Source organism: Taurulus bubalis (assembly GCF_910589615.1).
Source record: "Taurulus bubalis genome assembly, chromosome: 1".
NCBI classification, from domain to species: domain Eukaryota; kingdom Metazoa; phylum Chordata; class Actinopteri; order Perciformes; family Cottidae; genus Taurulus; species Taurulus bubalis.
This window is the reverse complement of record NC_136589.1, coordinates 15,953,350-15,971,255: the sequence shown is the minus strand read 5'-3', so window position 1 is coordinate 15,971,255 and position 17,906 is coordinate 15,953,350. Positions and strand designations below refer to the sequence as shown.

At 44.3% G+C, this 17,906-nt stretch overlaps 1 protein-coding gene across 1 annotated transcript in view; it reads right to left on the bottom strand.

Annotated features, from left to right (window-relative positions):
* Positions 1-17,906, bottom strand: part of sptbn5 (spectrin, beta, non-erythrocytic 5) — a gene marked incomplete at both ends in the record, with an annotated part of 61,866 nt that overhangs the window by 31,899 nt on the left and 12,061 nt on the right. Inside the window, 24 exons of the mRNA XM_079223437.1 lie at positions 50-166; positions 258-348; positions 451-560; positions 714-900; positions 4,249-4,385; positions 4,853-4,942; positions 5,024-5,188; positions 5,259-5,429; positions 5,726-5,825; positions 5,925-6,064; positions 6,385-6,634; positions 7,337-7,548; positions 7,962-8,037; positions 8,769-9,020; positions 9,120-9,250; positions 9,798-9,950; positions 10,072-10,284; positions 10,699-10,835; positions 11,720-11,891; positions 11,984-12,190; positions 13,592-13,795; positions 14,220-14,373; positions 14,966-15,054; positions 15,186-15,320. Of these exons, the coding sequence (XP_079079563.1) occupies positions 50-166; positions 258-348; positions 451-560; positions 714-900; positions 4,249-4,385; positions 4,853-4,942; positions 5,024-5,188; positions 5,259-5,429; positions 5,726-5,825; positions 5,925-6,064; positions 6,385-6,634; positions 7,337-7,548; positions 7,962-8,037; positions 8,769-9,020; positions 9,120-9,250; positions 9,798-9,950; positions 10,072-10,284; positions 10,699-10,835; positions 11,720-11,891; positions 11,984-12,190; positions 13,592-13,795; positions 14,220-14,373; positions 14,966-15,054; positions 15,186-15,320 (3,693 nt within the window). The remainder of the gene's footprint in view (positions 1-49; positions 167-257; positions 349-450; positions 561-713; positions 901-4,248; positions 4,386-4,852; positions 4,943-5,023; positions 5,189-5,258; positions 5,430-5,725; positions 5,826-5,924; positions 6,065-6,384; positions 6,635-7,336; positions 7,549-7,961; positions 8,038-8,768; positions 9,021-9,119; positions 9,251-9,797; positions 9,951-10,071; positions 10,285-10,698; positions 10,836-11,719; positions 11,892-11,983; positions 12,191-13,591; positions 13,796-14,219; positions 14,374-14,965; positions 15,055-15,185; positions 15,321-17,906) is intronic.

Below are 17,906 nucleotides of genomic sequence, written 5' to 3'. Positions count from 1 at the left end.
GGGAGAAGTCTGCAACGAAGACAACAACTCCCATGATCCCACACTGTACCTGGTGTTTGGTGAGGAGACGCTGCGTGGCCAGCTGGTCTTTGCCGTAGTCGTCAGTGTTCACTAGAGTGAGGGTCTCGGTCAGCCTAGACTCCAGCTCAGAGCAGTCCAACAGCAGCTGGAGACAGTTCACGTTCAGCACAAAATGCTTCCAAAACAAACACTTTCTCAAACATATAATAAAAGTCCTGTCTCTCTGTCCCCCTGACCTGTTCTCTGGTGATGGCTTTGCTCAGATGAGCTGCTCTCCTGTTGCAGGCTTCTTCTAGCTCCTCCCACTCTGCATTCAGGTGTTTGCACCTGCTAACAGAAACATAAAAAGCAGTTAATCATTTAAAAAGAAGAAGAGAACATATTTACATGAAATTCAATGAAAAACCCAGAAGAGAAACACAACAGCACCTCTGGAGCACTTCCTCTTCGTCTGATTTGCTGGATTTGGCCTGGCCCCGCCCCTTCTCCAGGACGTGGTTCAGGTGTTTTTGGTGGGCGTTCACTTCCGCCTGCAGCTCCTATGTAAACATATCCTGTTTTAGCCGTTTTTTAATTTATAAAATGTTCAGCATGAATAATAAAACTGACCTTTTAAATATCACAAATCACCGTCAGTATTATTCTGAGATGTTTAGATGAACAAAACAAGCAATAATCCGGCTGGCTGGCACCTTGTGTTTCTGCATGAGGCTGATGGCTCCAGCCAGAGATTTGTCGTATCCTGTAGATCCAGAGGCAGGAACATGTTCAGAGATCCAGCTGAGCTCCAGGTCCACATCATGATAAAACCCAAATAGCTGCACCGACGCCTCAAGCTGAGCATGACGCCGGTCCAGAGGCTTCTGGAGAGACTTGAACCTGCAGCACAAAGATCCTTGAATCAGCATCATCTGCTTCATGTCCCAATACGTCCAAGATAAATCACCTTCCTCCTTTTGCTCCTGCTGTTTACTTTTTTTATTTCATCCTTACTGACCACCAGAGACAGTGTTTCACACTGGATATATTCAGTCTCGCACTTGCAGTGTTTTATAACAACAAAGTCACGTGTGACCTCGGATGACCCTCCAGCCGGGTATAACTTCCGGCGTCATCCTGAGATCAGTCCTTTTTTTATCTTCTCGCTACGCAGGCTAACTGGTATGTTAGCATCAGCTAAAGCTGAACTTGTGTAAAAAAGAGCTCGTTGCTTGTAGCCTTGTGACCCATGGTTGGAGTTGCGGGTCTCTCGCCCTCCAAAGGCTGCGACAAGCTGTACCCTCTGAGGAGGAGAAGGTGCGCGTTCTACGTCCGGACCATCGAGCCCGACAACGTACCTATCTTCGGTCATCACCAGTTCGGCTACCTTCACACCGTGAAGCATCACTGGGTGAGATCGACTAATTAGGGTCCGAGCGACTGACGTAGCCAGTCCGAGTAGGACCCTATTGAAATTGCTGGGATTATTATTATTCCGATTCCGTCTTTTTATTTTTCCCCTTTGGCCGCATTTTCGCGGTACGTGCCATACTCGAAAACTCACAAAATTTTGAACGCTTGTCAGATATCAACCAATTAACCCATCGCATCTCCTAACTTGCAATAAATCAGTTGTCTGATTTAAACACTAGGGCCGCTACAGTAATTCGGCCAATTTGGCATTTTCGTCCTGTTTTTGCTAATTTTAGTCTATATTTGCATTTCTGCCAAATACTACTCCTCCTACAAATGTTATGCAATCGACTTCAATTCTGTTCTAAGATGATCTCAAGACTCTCAGGAGTATGGCTTGTGCTTTTTTCGCGTTTTCATCCAACAGCCGCGACGTGACGGGGACTCAAAGACACACCTACTTTGTGCTAATCGCTATATGAGAGAACCCTGTTGTAACTCCTAGATACATGATGCAATATGCCTCATACTCCTCATGCATGTTGCTGGTCCATGCCTGATGACATGAGCAATGTTCAGATTGTCATAGCGCCACCTACTGGCCAAAGGAAATCAGCCAAACTGCATCCGATTTACATGCAATTTAAATGACCTGGTGTACTCTTCACATAGAGAAACATGATGCACAGTCTATGTTCAAATTGTCATAGTGCCACCTACTGGCCAAACAAAATAGACCAATCAGCATCAGATTTACATGCAATTTAAATGACCTGGTCTACTCTTCACGTAGAGAAACATGATGTATGTTGTCCAGCGGGCCAACACTCTCTACCGGGCAAGTTGGCGACCCGCCGGTGACCCCAACGTGCCGGGGAGAGCGAGGACCCGCTCACAGCTGCTCGCAGCTTTAATATTGTTTCTGCAACAGCAGATTCCACGGTGGGCAGAGCGCTCGCTCCTGCTAACTAAGTGGAGTGCTAACGGAAGTGTGTCCGCTTGGCGTGGCTACATTGCTACTGTCGAGGCCGGCTTTCAGTGAGCAGCGTCCCGCTCAGGCTGACTGATGGGACGCTAATGAGCGACGTCGGTAAACATTGCGGCTGTAATAGGTAGCGGAGTGTCCCCACTCAGGATAACTGGTGGGACGCTACTGAGGTTACGTCGATGACGAGGCTGACAGCGTGTACATCGACGTCGGTAAACATTGCGGCTGTTATAGGTAGCGGAGTGTCCCCACTTCTGACAGCTACCAGACTATTGAAGAGTGCCCTCGCTATAGACGCCCCTCTCACTATACAAACCGTGTCTGACCTGTTTCCACAGGACTGGTCTCCGCAGTAGTACAGTGCTCCCACTGAAGCTACTGCTAAGACACCAATAGTCAGAGCTAATGCACTAGACACAGCTACTGTACTAGTGAGGAGAGTGTCCTTGTTCCCCTCTCACTAGACAGACCATGTCTGACCTGTTTCCTTAGGACTGGTCTCAGCAGTAGCACAGTACTCCCGCTGAAGCTTACTGCTAGGACACCAATAATCAAAGCTACTGGACTAGCGAAGAGAGTGCTCTCGCTCCCCTCTCTTAGACAGACTGTGTCTGACCTGTCCCTACAGGACCAGTTTCCACAGTAGTACAGTGCTCTCGCTGAAGCTTACCGGTAGGACACCAATAATCCCAGCTACCGTACCAGTGAAGAGCGTCCTCGCTCCACTCTCACCAGACAGACTGTGTCTGACCTATTGCCACAGGACTTGTTCCACAGTAGCAGAGTGCTCTCGCTTGGATTACTGCTAGGACATCAGTAATTACCGCTACCATACTAGGGAGGAGAGTGTCCTCACTCCCTCTCTCGTACTGTTCTCTGCCTCTTCTCTAGCAGTCAGCAAAGCGCCCCGCTCAGACTGATTTAGTAATCTACATTGATTAGTGAGGCAGGGTCCCCTCAGACTCGTGGTTAGGTTAACCCTGCCAGCTGTGGGACCTGTATGGCCCCTGTCCAGCCCGAAGACGGCCATGACCTTTTCTCCTTGTCTCTTTACTGAAGACAGTGACGAGCGCCCTAACAGGCTTTTGGGCCTGACTCCTGCCCCTCAGCCCATAGGCCTTCGGAGGGGGGCAGTCGGCAGCTCCAGGGGGGTCTGGCATTAAATTAAAATGCAAATGCACCCAATTACAGCCGCAAGGCTGATTTCCATTGTCTGTCCCCCTGCCAGAATGTACAGGCTGAGTGTCCTAGAGGAAAAGGTCATGCCAAAGTGCAGTAGTAATAAACTACAATCAATTATAGTCTATAGCTGACAATACGCAACAGTTCGATAATAAAAAGTTAACAATGGATAAAAAGGAATCGCATAAGGTTGGGCACTCCCTAACAGATCTCGGTCATCCAGGATTCATAGAACCGTAGTTACCTTCCTAACTTTCATTATTCATGATTCAGATATTAAATCGTGAGTAGCAAAATTGGTTTGGATGCATTGCCTTTAACACTGCAGTGCTCCATAATACAGCAGTTATGCCCCCCGGTGGACACCAGGAGAATAACATGTATTAGCGCCATAGGACCCACATGAGAAAATGGATCAATCTGGTGGAAATTTGTTAAAAAGTTCAGTTTAGAAGCCAGAGTTTTAGATTTGACGTGGAAATGGGTTCAAATATTGTAGTTTTAAGGGGTTTCAATGGCACACGTGTCTGTAGTTTATTATAGATTAGTTATAGGAGATGAAACTCTTTGATCGGTGTCGTGGCTAGAAGAAAAGTCAAAAGGGACCACAGAAGTCAGTGGGATTCATCCTCTGGGGACCATGAATGTATCCAGAGTGGACTCACAGAGTGATGTAGGTGTCGGTCTCCCGGAGGATCCTCTGGGAGTCGAAGTGATTGGAGGCGAGGCGTTTGGCCCTGCTGACAATGGAGTTGATCTTCTCCGCCAGCTCTTTGGCCTCCTGCTCCAGCTGCTGATGCTCCTTCACACAGAAACAGTTACTGACTTACAACATGTTGCATTACTTACAGTTTAACCATCACAGTTAGTAACATTAATAACGTTTTACCAACGATGGTTCTCCTCCAGTATCCAGTAGAACATGTGATCAGGACATCTAGTCTCTGACTTCGTAAACAACCAATTCGTGTTTAAACCAACAGGAGGAGAACTAGTAACGTTAGCCGCACTGCTAACAGAGAACCAGCGGAGGTTCACTTCAGTTACATTATGATGCGTTCAGGCTCTGCTCAGTGAACATGAGTACTGGCTGAAGGTCAATTATGAAGTTCTCATGATGCGTTCACATGTAATCTATGAGAATACTTTTTTACTTACTTTATGAGAATGAGAATAAATCCAGATGTCTTCGCATTAATGTAAAATAGATATTAGAGATGAATTATGAGCTGTTTAACTTCCAAACACTCTCTATGCTCATTATTATACCTTCAGAAGCTGTCGGCTGGAGCGGAGGTCGTGACCTTTGGCAGCGTTATTCAGCATCCACTGGATGGCCTCGATCTTAACCTTGGAATCCTGTGGAAGAAAGAGTGAATGAGTGTTTCTCTTTTAGCCTCCAGTAGTTGGTCTTCACTCTGTTTCTCATCAGTGTTTTACCTGCAGCAGCTCCATCAGCTGCTCCTGCTGCCCCGCCTGTCTCAGTTTGTCTCCTTTGTCGGCCATCTTGTCATGAAGTCTCCTCCACCGGCTGCTGACCTGAGTGGACTTCCTGCTGATGCTCTGACTGCTGTAGTGCTCTTCAGCCAGCATCTCCTGCCCAAGCTGGACATAAACATGCGTCATTTAAAGTACACAATGTGTGACCAGTGTGTTGCACTGGGAACCAGTTTACCTGAACCAGTCTGTCCAGCCAGACCTGGTTGGCCTGCATCTCTTTCTCGGCCGCCTCGTGTCTCTTCAACTTCGGGAGGACGTTGGTGGGGTCGCGGTACGACTCGTCATCCGCCACCTTAAACTTCTCCTCCATCCACAGCAGCAGCTCGTCTGAGTCTCTTTGGAACTCCTGCAAAAAAAGAACCAGTGAATGAACTTTAAAATATCAAAGCATCACACCATTTTAAAGTTCAAGCAATCTTTTGACATTTAGCTGCTCTTACAACTTATATTTGCTGAATATTTTATTCAATTTATTGTAATTTATTTTTTGCAATTTATTTTTTTTATAAAAGAGCCGAAATGACCACCGTTAGAGGACAACTTGATGACTAACGGCGAATCACTAAAACAACATCTGTGTGGAGACGATTCCGTCGCAGCGTTTCGATCACTAGAAGCGGTTTTCCGCTGTGATAATAATACCTGGTATCTCTTTGAGTCCAGCAGCAGACTCCTCCTCTGCCAGCTGCTCTCCTTCAACTTCCTGTTGGACTCCTTGATGCCGCTGCTCCTCTCCTTGATGCTTCAGGATAAAAAAACACATTGTTGCCACTGTAGCTTCAGTTCTGCTGGATTCATGCTGTGGACATTTTGCAACAGCCGAACATCTCATGTCTCTTACCGTCTGGCGGCGTAGTGTCTTTGGTCGACGAGCTCCCGACTGCGTTCGGTGAAGCGATCCACTCGTTGGTCCAAAGCCTTCAGGAGACCCTCCAGCTCGTCCTGTCGGCCCAGCAGACTGTGGACGCTGTCCACCGAGTCCTGCACCAGTAAACACACACAGAATCATCAAAACACAACGTACGAATCATAATGTCTGAGCCTGCTTTTAGTTATATGGAATATGTATTCCTCGAGGCAAGGAAAGGAATCAAGGAGGCATAAAATGGGGAAATGAGAATGACCCCACGTCTCAATTTGCTGTAAACTTATATATATATATATATATATATAGACGTGTATATATATATATATATATATATATATATATATATATATATATATATATATATATATATATATATATATATATATATATATATATATATATTCAGGATGGACCATGAGAACCTGTCCCTCACCCCGACGTCCTTGACCCTAAGACGGGCTTCGTGTCCGGACAGCGCCGCCTCGATGCGGTCTCCCTCCTGGTTCAGCCTCTGGAGCTCCGCCCCCTGCTCCAAACGCTCCCTCCTACTGGCCCACAGCGTGTCAAGCTTGGACCAATCATCTTTGAGCTTGTCCAGGGTTTGCTGGATGTCGACGCCTCCCGTCTTCCCGTTGAATGAGCCTTGCTGAAGAGATTTACCCAACTCCTTCATCTCCGTCCACCTGAGGAAACAACATGGTATATATATATATATATATATATATATATATATATATATATATATATATATATATATATATATATATATATATATATATATATATATATATACACATACATATATATATATATATATATATATATATATATATATATATATATATATATATATATATATATATATATATGACGGGCATCTAGTCAGGATGCCTCCTGGACGCCTCCCATTAGAGGTTTTCCAGGCACGTCCAACTGGTAGGAGACCCCGGGGAAGACCGAGGACACGCTGGAGGGATTATATCTCCCGGCTGGCCTTGGAACGCCTCGGGATCCCCCAGAATGAGCTGGAAAGTGTTGCGGGTGAGAGGGAAGCCTGGGTCGGCCTGCTGGACCTGCTGCCACCGCGACCCGACCCCGGATAAGCGGCTGATAATGGATGGATGGATGGATATATGACGGTATTTTGAGTGTTGATGGTGCAGCTACAATGTTAGCATAGCCTAGCACCGATCGATCTGAGCTCCATTCAGAAAACAAGCATTTTAAAAGTAATTTACTTTTCGTTTTGCTAAAAAACATGAATTCAGACTTTTAGCAAATCATTATGTAGTTATTTTGGCATCTTTTTTAATCCATCAAACGCCCACCAGCCACTGCTTCACTGGTGTGAAGGCAGCATGAGGGTTGAACGCCTCCATCTTCACCTGCTCCTCTGCTCCTCCATCTCCAGCCAGAGCTCCCGGTGTTGCTCCAGAAGGGCCACGGCCGAGGCCACGTCGGTGGCCGTCTCCTCCTGCAGGAGGTGCTCCTGGACCGAGCCGGCCCAGCGCTGCAGCTCCTTGGCCCGCCGCTGGAAGCTCTGCAAGCGACGGGCCTCCTCCAGAAGCCGCTGTTTGTCTGCAGCCTGACACTTCAGCTGGCACACAACACAACCGCAGAAACAGTGATGGGGAGCTTCTGAAGTTCTTTATTTCGGCTCAATAATTATGCTGTATGTGATATCTAAAGTATCACAGTTGTAACGGTGAGTAAATAATAAAGAAGTATGGCATATGTCAATGATTACATATGCGTAGGATTTAAAAACAACTTCTACTCGTAACATTAGTGGACAAACATGTGATGTGAGAATGAGTGAATGAACGTCATGGCATATAGACAAAGTTCTTGTTTGATATTGTTATTTTTAAGCACAGCATATTAATATTAGATTAATAAAACGGTCATGTCAACATAATCAATCCTGTGGACCAGCAGAAGTCTGAAGTCTCTTGCAGGTTTCAGAGGATCTGATTCAGTTGAGTCTGTGATAATGAATCAAACTCAAACCTGATTCAGCAGAGTCTCCAGACCCAGAACCTCCTCCACGATGACTGCACTCTCTGCTGGACTGCAGTCCTGCTTCCTGGAACACAAGAGATGCACATCACGGACTGGAAGATGCAGTTAAACAGGAAATACATGTATAAATATAAATAGACCAAATCAGAACAGGAAACAGCTGTTATCCAATTCACAGTTTGCTTTCTTAAATTAAGATTTGTCTCCAAGAATCTCTCGGGTCATCAGGTGAAAAACTCCACAAACACAGAATTGTTAGTAAAACAAATAATGTATCATTTGGAGGCAAATACATTCAGTTAAAACTTGAGATAAACTTAGATAGCTTAAAGTTTGTCTTTCGAGGACGAAAACGTCATAAGAATATATGTATTTCAATATTATTTTCTACTTTTACCAAGTTAAATCTTTTAACTAACTTCAGTCCAAATATTAATTCACAGAGAATTTTAAGTTTGTTTATATACTGCCACCATTTGTAATGGGGAAAAAAACACGCAAATTAACTATTTTCTTGATACGAAAAGCTAGGTTTATATTTTAATTTGTATGCATTTAGTCTGGGACTTGTCAATAATTAGGAACAACATTGATTTAATAAGTTTACATTTTTTGTGCAGTATGTGAGACATTAAAAAGCCACAAAGGTCCCTCGAGAGACATGAAGGTTTTATTTAAGGTTTTTTTTTTTTTTTATGTATTAATGATATAAAATCTTTGCATTAAACTTCTCCTAAAGTGTTGAAGTGTGTTCATAAAACTGAGCTTTCTTCAGCCTGCATCAGAAACCCGTACATCTTGGCAACGCTCTTCAGGTAGGCGATCTTGGCCTCCAGGGTCTGGATGTCTCTGAGGGTCTGGCTCTGGTTCTTCTCTTCGGCCTGCAGGGTGAAGGAGCTGCAGCCCACGTCCACGGTGTCGATGCCGGACAGCTGATCCAGCAGCTGAGCTTTGGCCTCCTGGCAGCTCTGCAGGAAGGACTGAACGTCCGCCGTGCTCAGCAGCTCGTGTCCCTTCTCGTCCTTCAGCCGCTGGATTCGATCCCACCTGCAGAGACCGGACTGCAGGTGAGTTCAGGTGGAAAACCACATTAATCAGTTCATCTCCAGTCAGGGTCACTGGGGAGGGTCGGTTTCATGTCCATACCTGTTGGAAACCCTCTTCCGTCTGTCCTGGATCTCTCTCTGTCTACTGTGTCGGCTCTTCACCAGCTCCTCCGCCGTTCGGATGATGTCATCCAACTGGCCACGCCCACTCGCCAACTCAGTCAGGAAGTTCTAGAACAAGAAGCCAAATCTCCAAATTGTTATATTTTACTTTGAAAAAGGTAAATCTGACTTCATGTGGTTTGAAATTTCCTTTCAATATTTTATGTGACCGTATTCAAGTTCAGTCAAATATTCAACAAGATGTATTCAAGTGCTCATAAATCAATAAAAGTCAAAAAATGTAATGCAAATCAATAATAAAGTGTCTGAACAGTAACTTTACAGACTGGTTTGATGTATAATATACAGGTTTTTAATACATATGCATATGTTTTCAAACTGTTAAAGAGGAAATATGCAGAGATATTAAACTTGTTATTAATTATTAAATTCTTTAAATGTCTCTTGAGTGAATTCTTGACGTTGTTGAAGTTGGAGAAAAAATGACAAACAAAACAATAATTTCACTCCACGTTATAATTATATAAAATATGCTTTGTTGATCAGATTGTATCTATTTTTAAAAGAGTTGAAGCATCCTGCACGACATCCTCTGAAGTGTGAAGACGTTTTATCTCTTTTCAGAGAAACACTTTAGTCTTCTTATAATCTTCACCTCGTATTTAGCCTGAACTGCACCTAGGTTGTCTGCGCCGGTGCCGTAGGTGTTCAGGACGTTTTCCTTGTCCTCCATCCACGACTCAAACTCTTGGCAGCTGTTGTAGAATCGATGCAGACGCAGCGTCTCCTGCAGACTCTTCGTCTTCGTCTGCAAACAAACGATCAGAAAACCTGGTTTCATAGAAGCTCCTAAAAATGCAATTTACCGTAAGTGTTCGCTGCATCAACTTCGTCCAGACAAACTCCGTTCTCCATGCTGCCCCTCTCACCGTGACCAGGTGGAACAGGGAGCTGTAGTCCCGGTCCAGCCCGGCCTGCGTGCTCTCCACCGTGTCCCTGTGGTACTGTGGATCCGGCAGCCATGCAGTCTGCATCTCCGCCGTGCCCCGACGCATCGAGCGGCTGCGCCTCGGACGACTCAGCTTCCTGCTCGGGCTCTCTGACACGCCATTGGTGGAGATGGGCGAGGAGGGGGGAGGAGACTGAGCATAGTGCGGGAGAAAACTGATCAGACCTATTATTGATCTAAAACGACTTTACAGGCAGGTCTTAAAAGGGAGAAGGGATGTCACGAGACCCGATGCTTCAGTACCAAGACGATGTCAGAGCAAACGGCTACATTGAGTTACATTATGATGCGTTCAAGCTAAATTCAGGAAAAGGGTTAGGTGTGTTCAAATGCAATCTTTTAACATTTACTTTTTTGGCGAGAAACCTCTTCAGGATCCTCAGTGATTAATAATTAATCTGCAAAAAAAACTATCTGCAACTGGTAATGAAGTAGCGTGTGTTGAAGTACATTTATTGTTTGGGTTTTTACCGCGTTATTGAGTTTCGCGACATCCCTTATGAAGCCTAAAACTGATAATCTAAATGTTATTGATTATTGATCGTACGGCGGCTGGCAGAAGGCTCAGGTAGGTTTTGGGGACAAGCTGCTGGTTTCCTCGGCCGTCTCTGGCCAGAACTCGGTCTCCGTCCGGCTCGGTGCTGACGATGGTCACGATCTCATTACGCTCCCACAGAAACTGACCTGCAATCAGTTTAGTGTTTTTTTTTTTAATAGAACAGTTCATACCCAAACCATAGAAATCATACGTAGTAATCACCTCTTGAGGCTCTCTAGCGTCCCAGAAAGTTTCAGAACTAGTTTAGGGAAAGTAGTTGTGTTTGGATTTCAACGAGCCCACAAATGGATTTATAACATTTTGTTGCATTTTGTTGCCTCCATTGAAGTCTGTTTGCACCGTTATGTTTGGATGTTTTGGGCGCTCTGTTAACTTTTCTGGGACCAAAGAGATCCTTTGGAGGAAATCTATACATATTTAACTAATTTAACTATATTCTTGTTTTAATTTCCTCTACTTAAAGTTACTTTTAAGTCTTACAAGACGTAAAAAAGGGTAATTTATGAGTCCAATCAGATCTTTTACTGGTTATTTCAAGAAATTAAATATTATGTTTTGAGGGATGAAAATGTGTTATTACAATTTTTTATACCAACAAGCAATATTAATGACTTGATTACGAAACTTAATACAATTCCTAATTAAAGAAAATAAGATGGAAAATAAAACACAGTTGATAAAAAGACGACGATATAGAATAGATTTACATATATATAGAAAATAAAATCAACAGAATAATAAGATAGTAAAATCAGCACCGGTGTCATTTAAACCATATACATCAATAATCACTGCAGCAGCACCAGCTTTCTTTATTTTAAAACTCAAGATAATTGTCACAATTATGTTGCCATCCGTAATAAAAACTAAAAGGATTTTACTTGCATGAAATTAAACTATATTTAAATTATTATTAACATGCACATGCATTAACATAACATTTTACTGACCACGCAACCTCAACGCCGAACGTCTGTTTCCCATCACGCCCTGCGGCAGACCTCCATACCTTTACTGTATCTGAAGCGGAATTTGGCCTTGCTGTAGTCACTCGGAGACAGGGCACTCCCGGAGCCCCTCCCTCCCCTGAAACTAGCTGGCGGTGATGTCAGCACTCCTGGACCCTCCTCGTCGCCGGACGAGTCGCTGTATTGGATCATCTTACTCTGCTGAGGCTCCGCCTACACAGGAAGCGAGTCAGCGTCATTTTTCAGAGTGGTAACTCCTGTGGACCGCTACGCCATCGGCGAGTTTGCTTCGCGTCCGTACTCACGGTCAGAGCCGTTAGCTGTGCGGCGCTCCTCGCCTGCTCCTTCAGTCTCTTTATCTCCGAGGCATAGGCCGCCATCTCCCTCTCCAACCGCAGGTGGCGCTGCAGCAACGCCGCCGTGCTCGACTCGTCCTTCCCATGATCCTCGCTGGTCAGCAGCGGTTTCCTGTCGCCCAGCCAGGAGTCAGCCTCCGCCACATCTGCAAAGTACTGAACGGAGGAAAAGTAGCTCACTGCGTGAAGGTCCGAGGATCTGGTCCCCATAAACCACAGCAGAAAACTGTGGTTGTGGTTTATGGGGACCCGGAAGGAGACTCAAAAGAACACGAGCAAGGCTCCTGATTGGATGGTCAAAAAAAGTCACTGTGACGACGAGACAATATTTATTTATTATATAGCCGCGCGATCGTACGAGATTCACACAGCAAGATATGAGCATTGTACACACCGACGTGTCATATGATGTGTACACAGCTTCACTGTGAGAGAGAGAAAAGAGAAAGCAGGGACGCTGAGCGAAGCTATACTGGAGAGCACGCCGCAGCTTCAACCATAAATAGAGCCTGAAGGAGTCGATCCCTGCGATAAAGAGGACAATGTCAAGCAAAATGATCCATTTGAAGATGGTTAAGTGTATTTACTGAACTTTGCAATAGCATATTTTCGTTAGAAACAGGACCTGTAGCCAGATAGAGCTGCTACTAACACGAAGCTAGCGGTAGCGAGCTAACGATCGCTCACGATCGCTAACAGGGATATAGGTGGCTACAGGGTGGCTATAAGACTGAACAGTGGGTGATCAAATATTGCCACGATCCCCATTAACTTTCTTTCAGTGAACATAGTACGCCTAGTAGTGTTGGATCTCCATTAATCGTTACTACAGTCGTGTTTACGTTAACTGCTACTAACACGGAGCTAGCGAGCGAGCTAACGAGAGCTATTTGACTACCGCGTCTCTATTAGACTGAACGGTCATCGTTACTTTCTTTCAGTGAACTCAATCTAACTAGTAGTAATTTATTTTACAGAGGATTCACAGCTGCGAGGGTCCAGAGGACAACACAACATCGCTGCAGCAGCCTGCCAGTCCCTCTGCCTGCCGACAGATCACCACCGCAGGCCACAATGCCAGCCACAGCTCTTCATCCCCACCATATAATACATTTGGTTTTAGACATTTATTTACATGTGTCTACCATTTTATTCATATATTTTACTGCTTTTGTGAACCTGAGACCTTTGATAACACTATTTCTAGCACCAAAACAGTTCTTCCACATGAGTAAAGGTGTGTTTTCACAAGAGATATGAAGAATTTCCAAAATCGAGATTCAATCTTTCAGTTTTAGGACCATATTATCCCTTTATAGTTGTGCCTTAGGACAATGGTGCCTCATTATATAGAGAGCTGAGATTGTTCTGTAATTTTTGATGTAAAACACATAGGTATCTATCATATGCAGGTGCCTTTTAACAGGTGAATGTAAAATCGAGAAAATTACCCCCGACTCCAGAGGGTTAATCCCAGTTAATATTTAGTGTTGTATAAATAGACATTAAATAAGTATTGACTGGCTCAGACTGATAACACCTCATTTCCTTGTTCACCTGTTTGATGGCGGCGGCGGCCTGCAGTCTGTCGCGGCGTGCCGTCGCCTCGCCAGTCAGGTGGCTCCACTGCTTCTTCAGGGTTCGGATCCACTTCTGGATGGCTCGCTGGTTGAGCGGACTCTGTTTGGACAGCAGGTCCTGACCGCGACCCAGAACCCCCTGGTACAGCATCTCCTGGGCCTGAAGCTCCGCCTCCAACACCTGACAGGAAGTATTCAGATGAATTTACAAATACACAAATCAATATGACTCTTAGTTTGTTTGTAAAGATGAATCCTCATCATCATTTATTTAAATGGTAAACGCCATTAAAGGCAGCGAAGAAGACAACTAGCAAGTAAACATGAATTTAAAAAATATACTGGTAAATAAAAATATATACTTCCTTTTAAATTGGCTTTGGAAATGTTTTTCATGAAAGTAAACAGATTCAGCGTCTTCATAAATAATAATAAAATATAATGAAATAATAAAAAAAGATTTAAATGCATGCGGCCCAATGTGTTGAAAAAACTCCTCAAAAGTCTTTAACTGAAGAAGTTGAATGTACATTTGTATTAATATTATTTATTGTTAAAATAATTCTTCGCCCTGATGTGCGTGCGCGCGTGCGTGCGCGGTCCACCTTGTGTTTGTGTTGGGCCAGCTGGATGTGGTTCAGGTCTCGTCCGAGTCCGGCCGTCTGCAGCCTTATCCAGTGTTCATAGAGCCAGTTCTCCACCTCCTCACAGTCATAGAAGAACTCAAATAGCCTCAACTGAGCCTCCAGCTGTCTCCTCCTAGTGGGGGGGAAGAGAGGAGAGAGAGAGAGGGAGAGAGAAAGAAAGAAAGAGAGAGAGAGAGAGAGAGAGAGAGAGAGAGAGAGAGAGAGAGAGGAGGAAACAAGAGAGGAGGGGAGAGAAAAAGAGAGGAGGAAACAGGAGAGGAGAGGGGAAGAGAGGGAACAAGAGAGAAGAGAGAGAGAGGAGAGGAGAGGAGAGGAAACGGGAGAGGAAACGAAACGAGAGGAAACAAGAGAGAGGAGGGGAGAGACGAGGAGATGAGGAAACAAGATAGGAGAGGCGAAGAGGGTAGGAAAAGACAAGAGTAGGAACCAAGATGAGAGAAGGAAACAAGAGAGGAGGAAACAAGAGAGGAGAGGAGGGGAAACAAGAAAGGAGAGGGAACAATAAAGGAGAGGAAACGAGAGAAGAGGAAACAAGAGAAGAGACGAGAGAGAAGAGGAGAGGAGGGTAGGAAAAGACAAGAGAAGGAAACAAGATGAGAGGGTAGGAGGAGAGGAGGGGAGTAGAAAGGAGAGATATATAGTCATATCTGTTGCTTCGTAAACGATCATAAATAATAATATAAAATTGAAAACAAGAAGGAAACCTGCTGCTGCTGAAGGAAACCAAAGATCTGTACTGAGAGTCGAGAGTTCTCACTCTGCTCTCAATCTGCTGACCGTCTTTCACCTTCACCTGATAGGAAGAGACAGAAGACGACTCAGAGTACCTCCTTTAAAAAAACTTCACCTGACAGTATGGTGATATCAACAGAATCAATATCTTATCTTCAGCACCCCGATTAATTAATATAATCAATATTTTACCTTCACTGCCTTGCTGCTGATGGCGGTGATTGTTTCACCGTGAGTTGAGATCTGAGCTTCAAGGAGATCCTGTTTCTGGAGGAGAGACTCCACCTCCGCCAGCTGTTTCCCCAGTTCACAGGAACTGGCCTGGGACTGGAAGACAGACGGGTGAATAACTAATGCACCTTGCTAACCGTTAGCTGGTAATTTACAGAATGCTATGCTAACAGTACCGGGCCTCGCTCCTCCAAAAGCTCCACCCTCTCATCCAAATATGGTCACTTCTTGCTCAAAAAAACAAAGATGGTGACAAACTGGAGGCTTCATGATGACTAATTTATTTCATATCGTCTATCTACGGTCTTTAAACAAGTGCTTCTGTAACTGTACACAATAGAAATAGTGCAAAGCTATCTACAGTACATACATTATATATACACATACATACATAGGCTTGCAAAAGTATTCATACCCCTTGAACATTTCCACATTTTGTCACATTACATGCCACAAACATAAATATATTTTATTGGAATTTCATGTGAAAGACCAACACAAAGTGTCACACAATTGTGAAGTACAAAGAAAATTATACATGATTTAAAAATAAATTCACAAATAAAAAACTGAAAAGTGCAGTGTGCAAAATTATTCAGCCCCCTTTTATCTGAGTGCAACCAATTGCCTTCAGAAGTTGCCTGATGACTGCTGAATGATTGAATGTTGACCGAATGACTAAATAGAGTCCACCTGTGTGTAATCTAATCTTAGTACAAATACAGCTGTTCTGTGATGGCCTCAGAGGTTTGTTAAGAGAATATTGGGGAGCAAACAGGACCATGAAGTCCAAGGAACACACCAGACAGGTCAGAGAGCAGGGTTAGGCTATAAAAAGATTTCCCAAGCTTTGAACATGTCACAGAGAACTGTTCAATCCATTATCCGGAAATGGAAAGAGTATGGCACAACTGCAAACCTACCAAGACACGGCCGTCTACCTAAACTTATAGGCCGAACAAGGAGAGCACTGACAAGAGATGCAGCCAAGAGGCCCATGGTGACTCTGGACGAACTGCAGAGATCCACAGCTCAGGTGGGGGAATCTGTCCACAGGACAACTATTGGGCGTGCACTCCACAAATCTGGCCTTTATGGAAGAGTGGCAAGAAGAAAGCCATTGTTAAAAGAAAACCATAAGAAGTCCCGTTTGCAGTTTGCCAGAAACCATGTGGGGGACACAGCAAACATGTGGAAGAAGGTGCTCTGGTCAGATGAGACCAAAATTGAACTTTTTGGCCTAAATGCAAAACGTTATGTGTGGCGGAAACCTAACCCTGCACATCACCCTGAACACACCATCCCCACTGTGAAACATGGTGGTGGTAGCATGATGCTCTGGGGGTGCTTCTCTTCAGCAGGGACAGGGAAGTTGGTCAGAGATGATGGGACAATGGATGGAGCCAAATACAGGGCAATCTTGGAAGAAAACCTGTTGGAGTCTGCAAAAGACTTGAGACTGGGGCGGAGGTTCACCTTCCAGCAGGACAACGACCCTAAACATAAAGCCAGGGCTACAATGGAATGGTTTAAAACAAAACATATTCATGTGTTAGAATGGCCAAGTCAAAGTCCAGACCTAAATCCCATCGAGAATCTATGGCAAGATCTGAAAACCGCCGCTCTCCATCTAATCGGACTGACCTTGAGCTGTTTTGCAAAGAAGAAAGGGCAAAAATCTCAGTCTCTAGATGTGCAAAGCTGGTAGAGACAGACCCCAAAAGACTTGCAGCTGTAATTGCAGAAAAAGGCGGTTCCACAAAGTATTAGACTCGTTCGTTAGAGCTGCGCCTCGCCTGGAATCCAGACGAGAGCAGGCGGCCACAGCAGGAGGCGTTGTCAATAAACTGCGATCAAGTCGGACAGTTTTCAGCTGGCTTCAAAGTATACACAGGAAGTCACAGAAAAAATTACTTCCTGTTAGTTCCGAACTTTTGTCTACTTGTAGTTTATAGATCACGTTTGGATTTATTCATATGTGTTTGTAAATATATATTTATGTAGAAATGTATGTATAGCTGCATCCTTTGCTCTTTTTATGTCTGCCTGTGAAATACATTACTACTCATTTAAATATGTGTTATGTAAATACGATTTTGTATTATCAACCACACAAGATATGTTTTAAGATTAAACATGAGACGAATAGTCAACAATCCAGCGTTAAGTATTACAACTACACATAAAATAAGGATTTTCTACAACACGTGGTGTTTGCTGTCAGATCTAAGAGCCAATCAGCTCTCTGATGTGGCGAGAGCCAGCCATTTCCCATCATGCACTGGGCCAAGCAGTCGTTGGAGAGCAACTGCGGCGCCTGACTCTGAAATCGACAGCCGGCTTGGTCTCGTGAGAGTATTGTTGACCACGTGTGCATGATGTCAGAGCAAGTCGGGACCAAGTCGGACACAAATCTAACCGGCATGCATTGCGCGCCGATCGCCGCCGATCGATTCTGCGCAGAACTGGCTCATCTCGAACGAGCCTACTGACTCAGGGGGACTGAATAATTTTGCACACTGCACTTTTCAGTTTTTTATTTGTGAAAAAAAATTTAAAACATGTATAATTTTCTTTGTGCTTCACAATTGTGTGACACTTTGTGTTGGTCTTTCACATAAAATTCCAATAAAATATATTTATGTTTGTGGCGTGTAATGTGACAAAATGTGGAAACGTTCA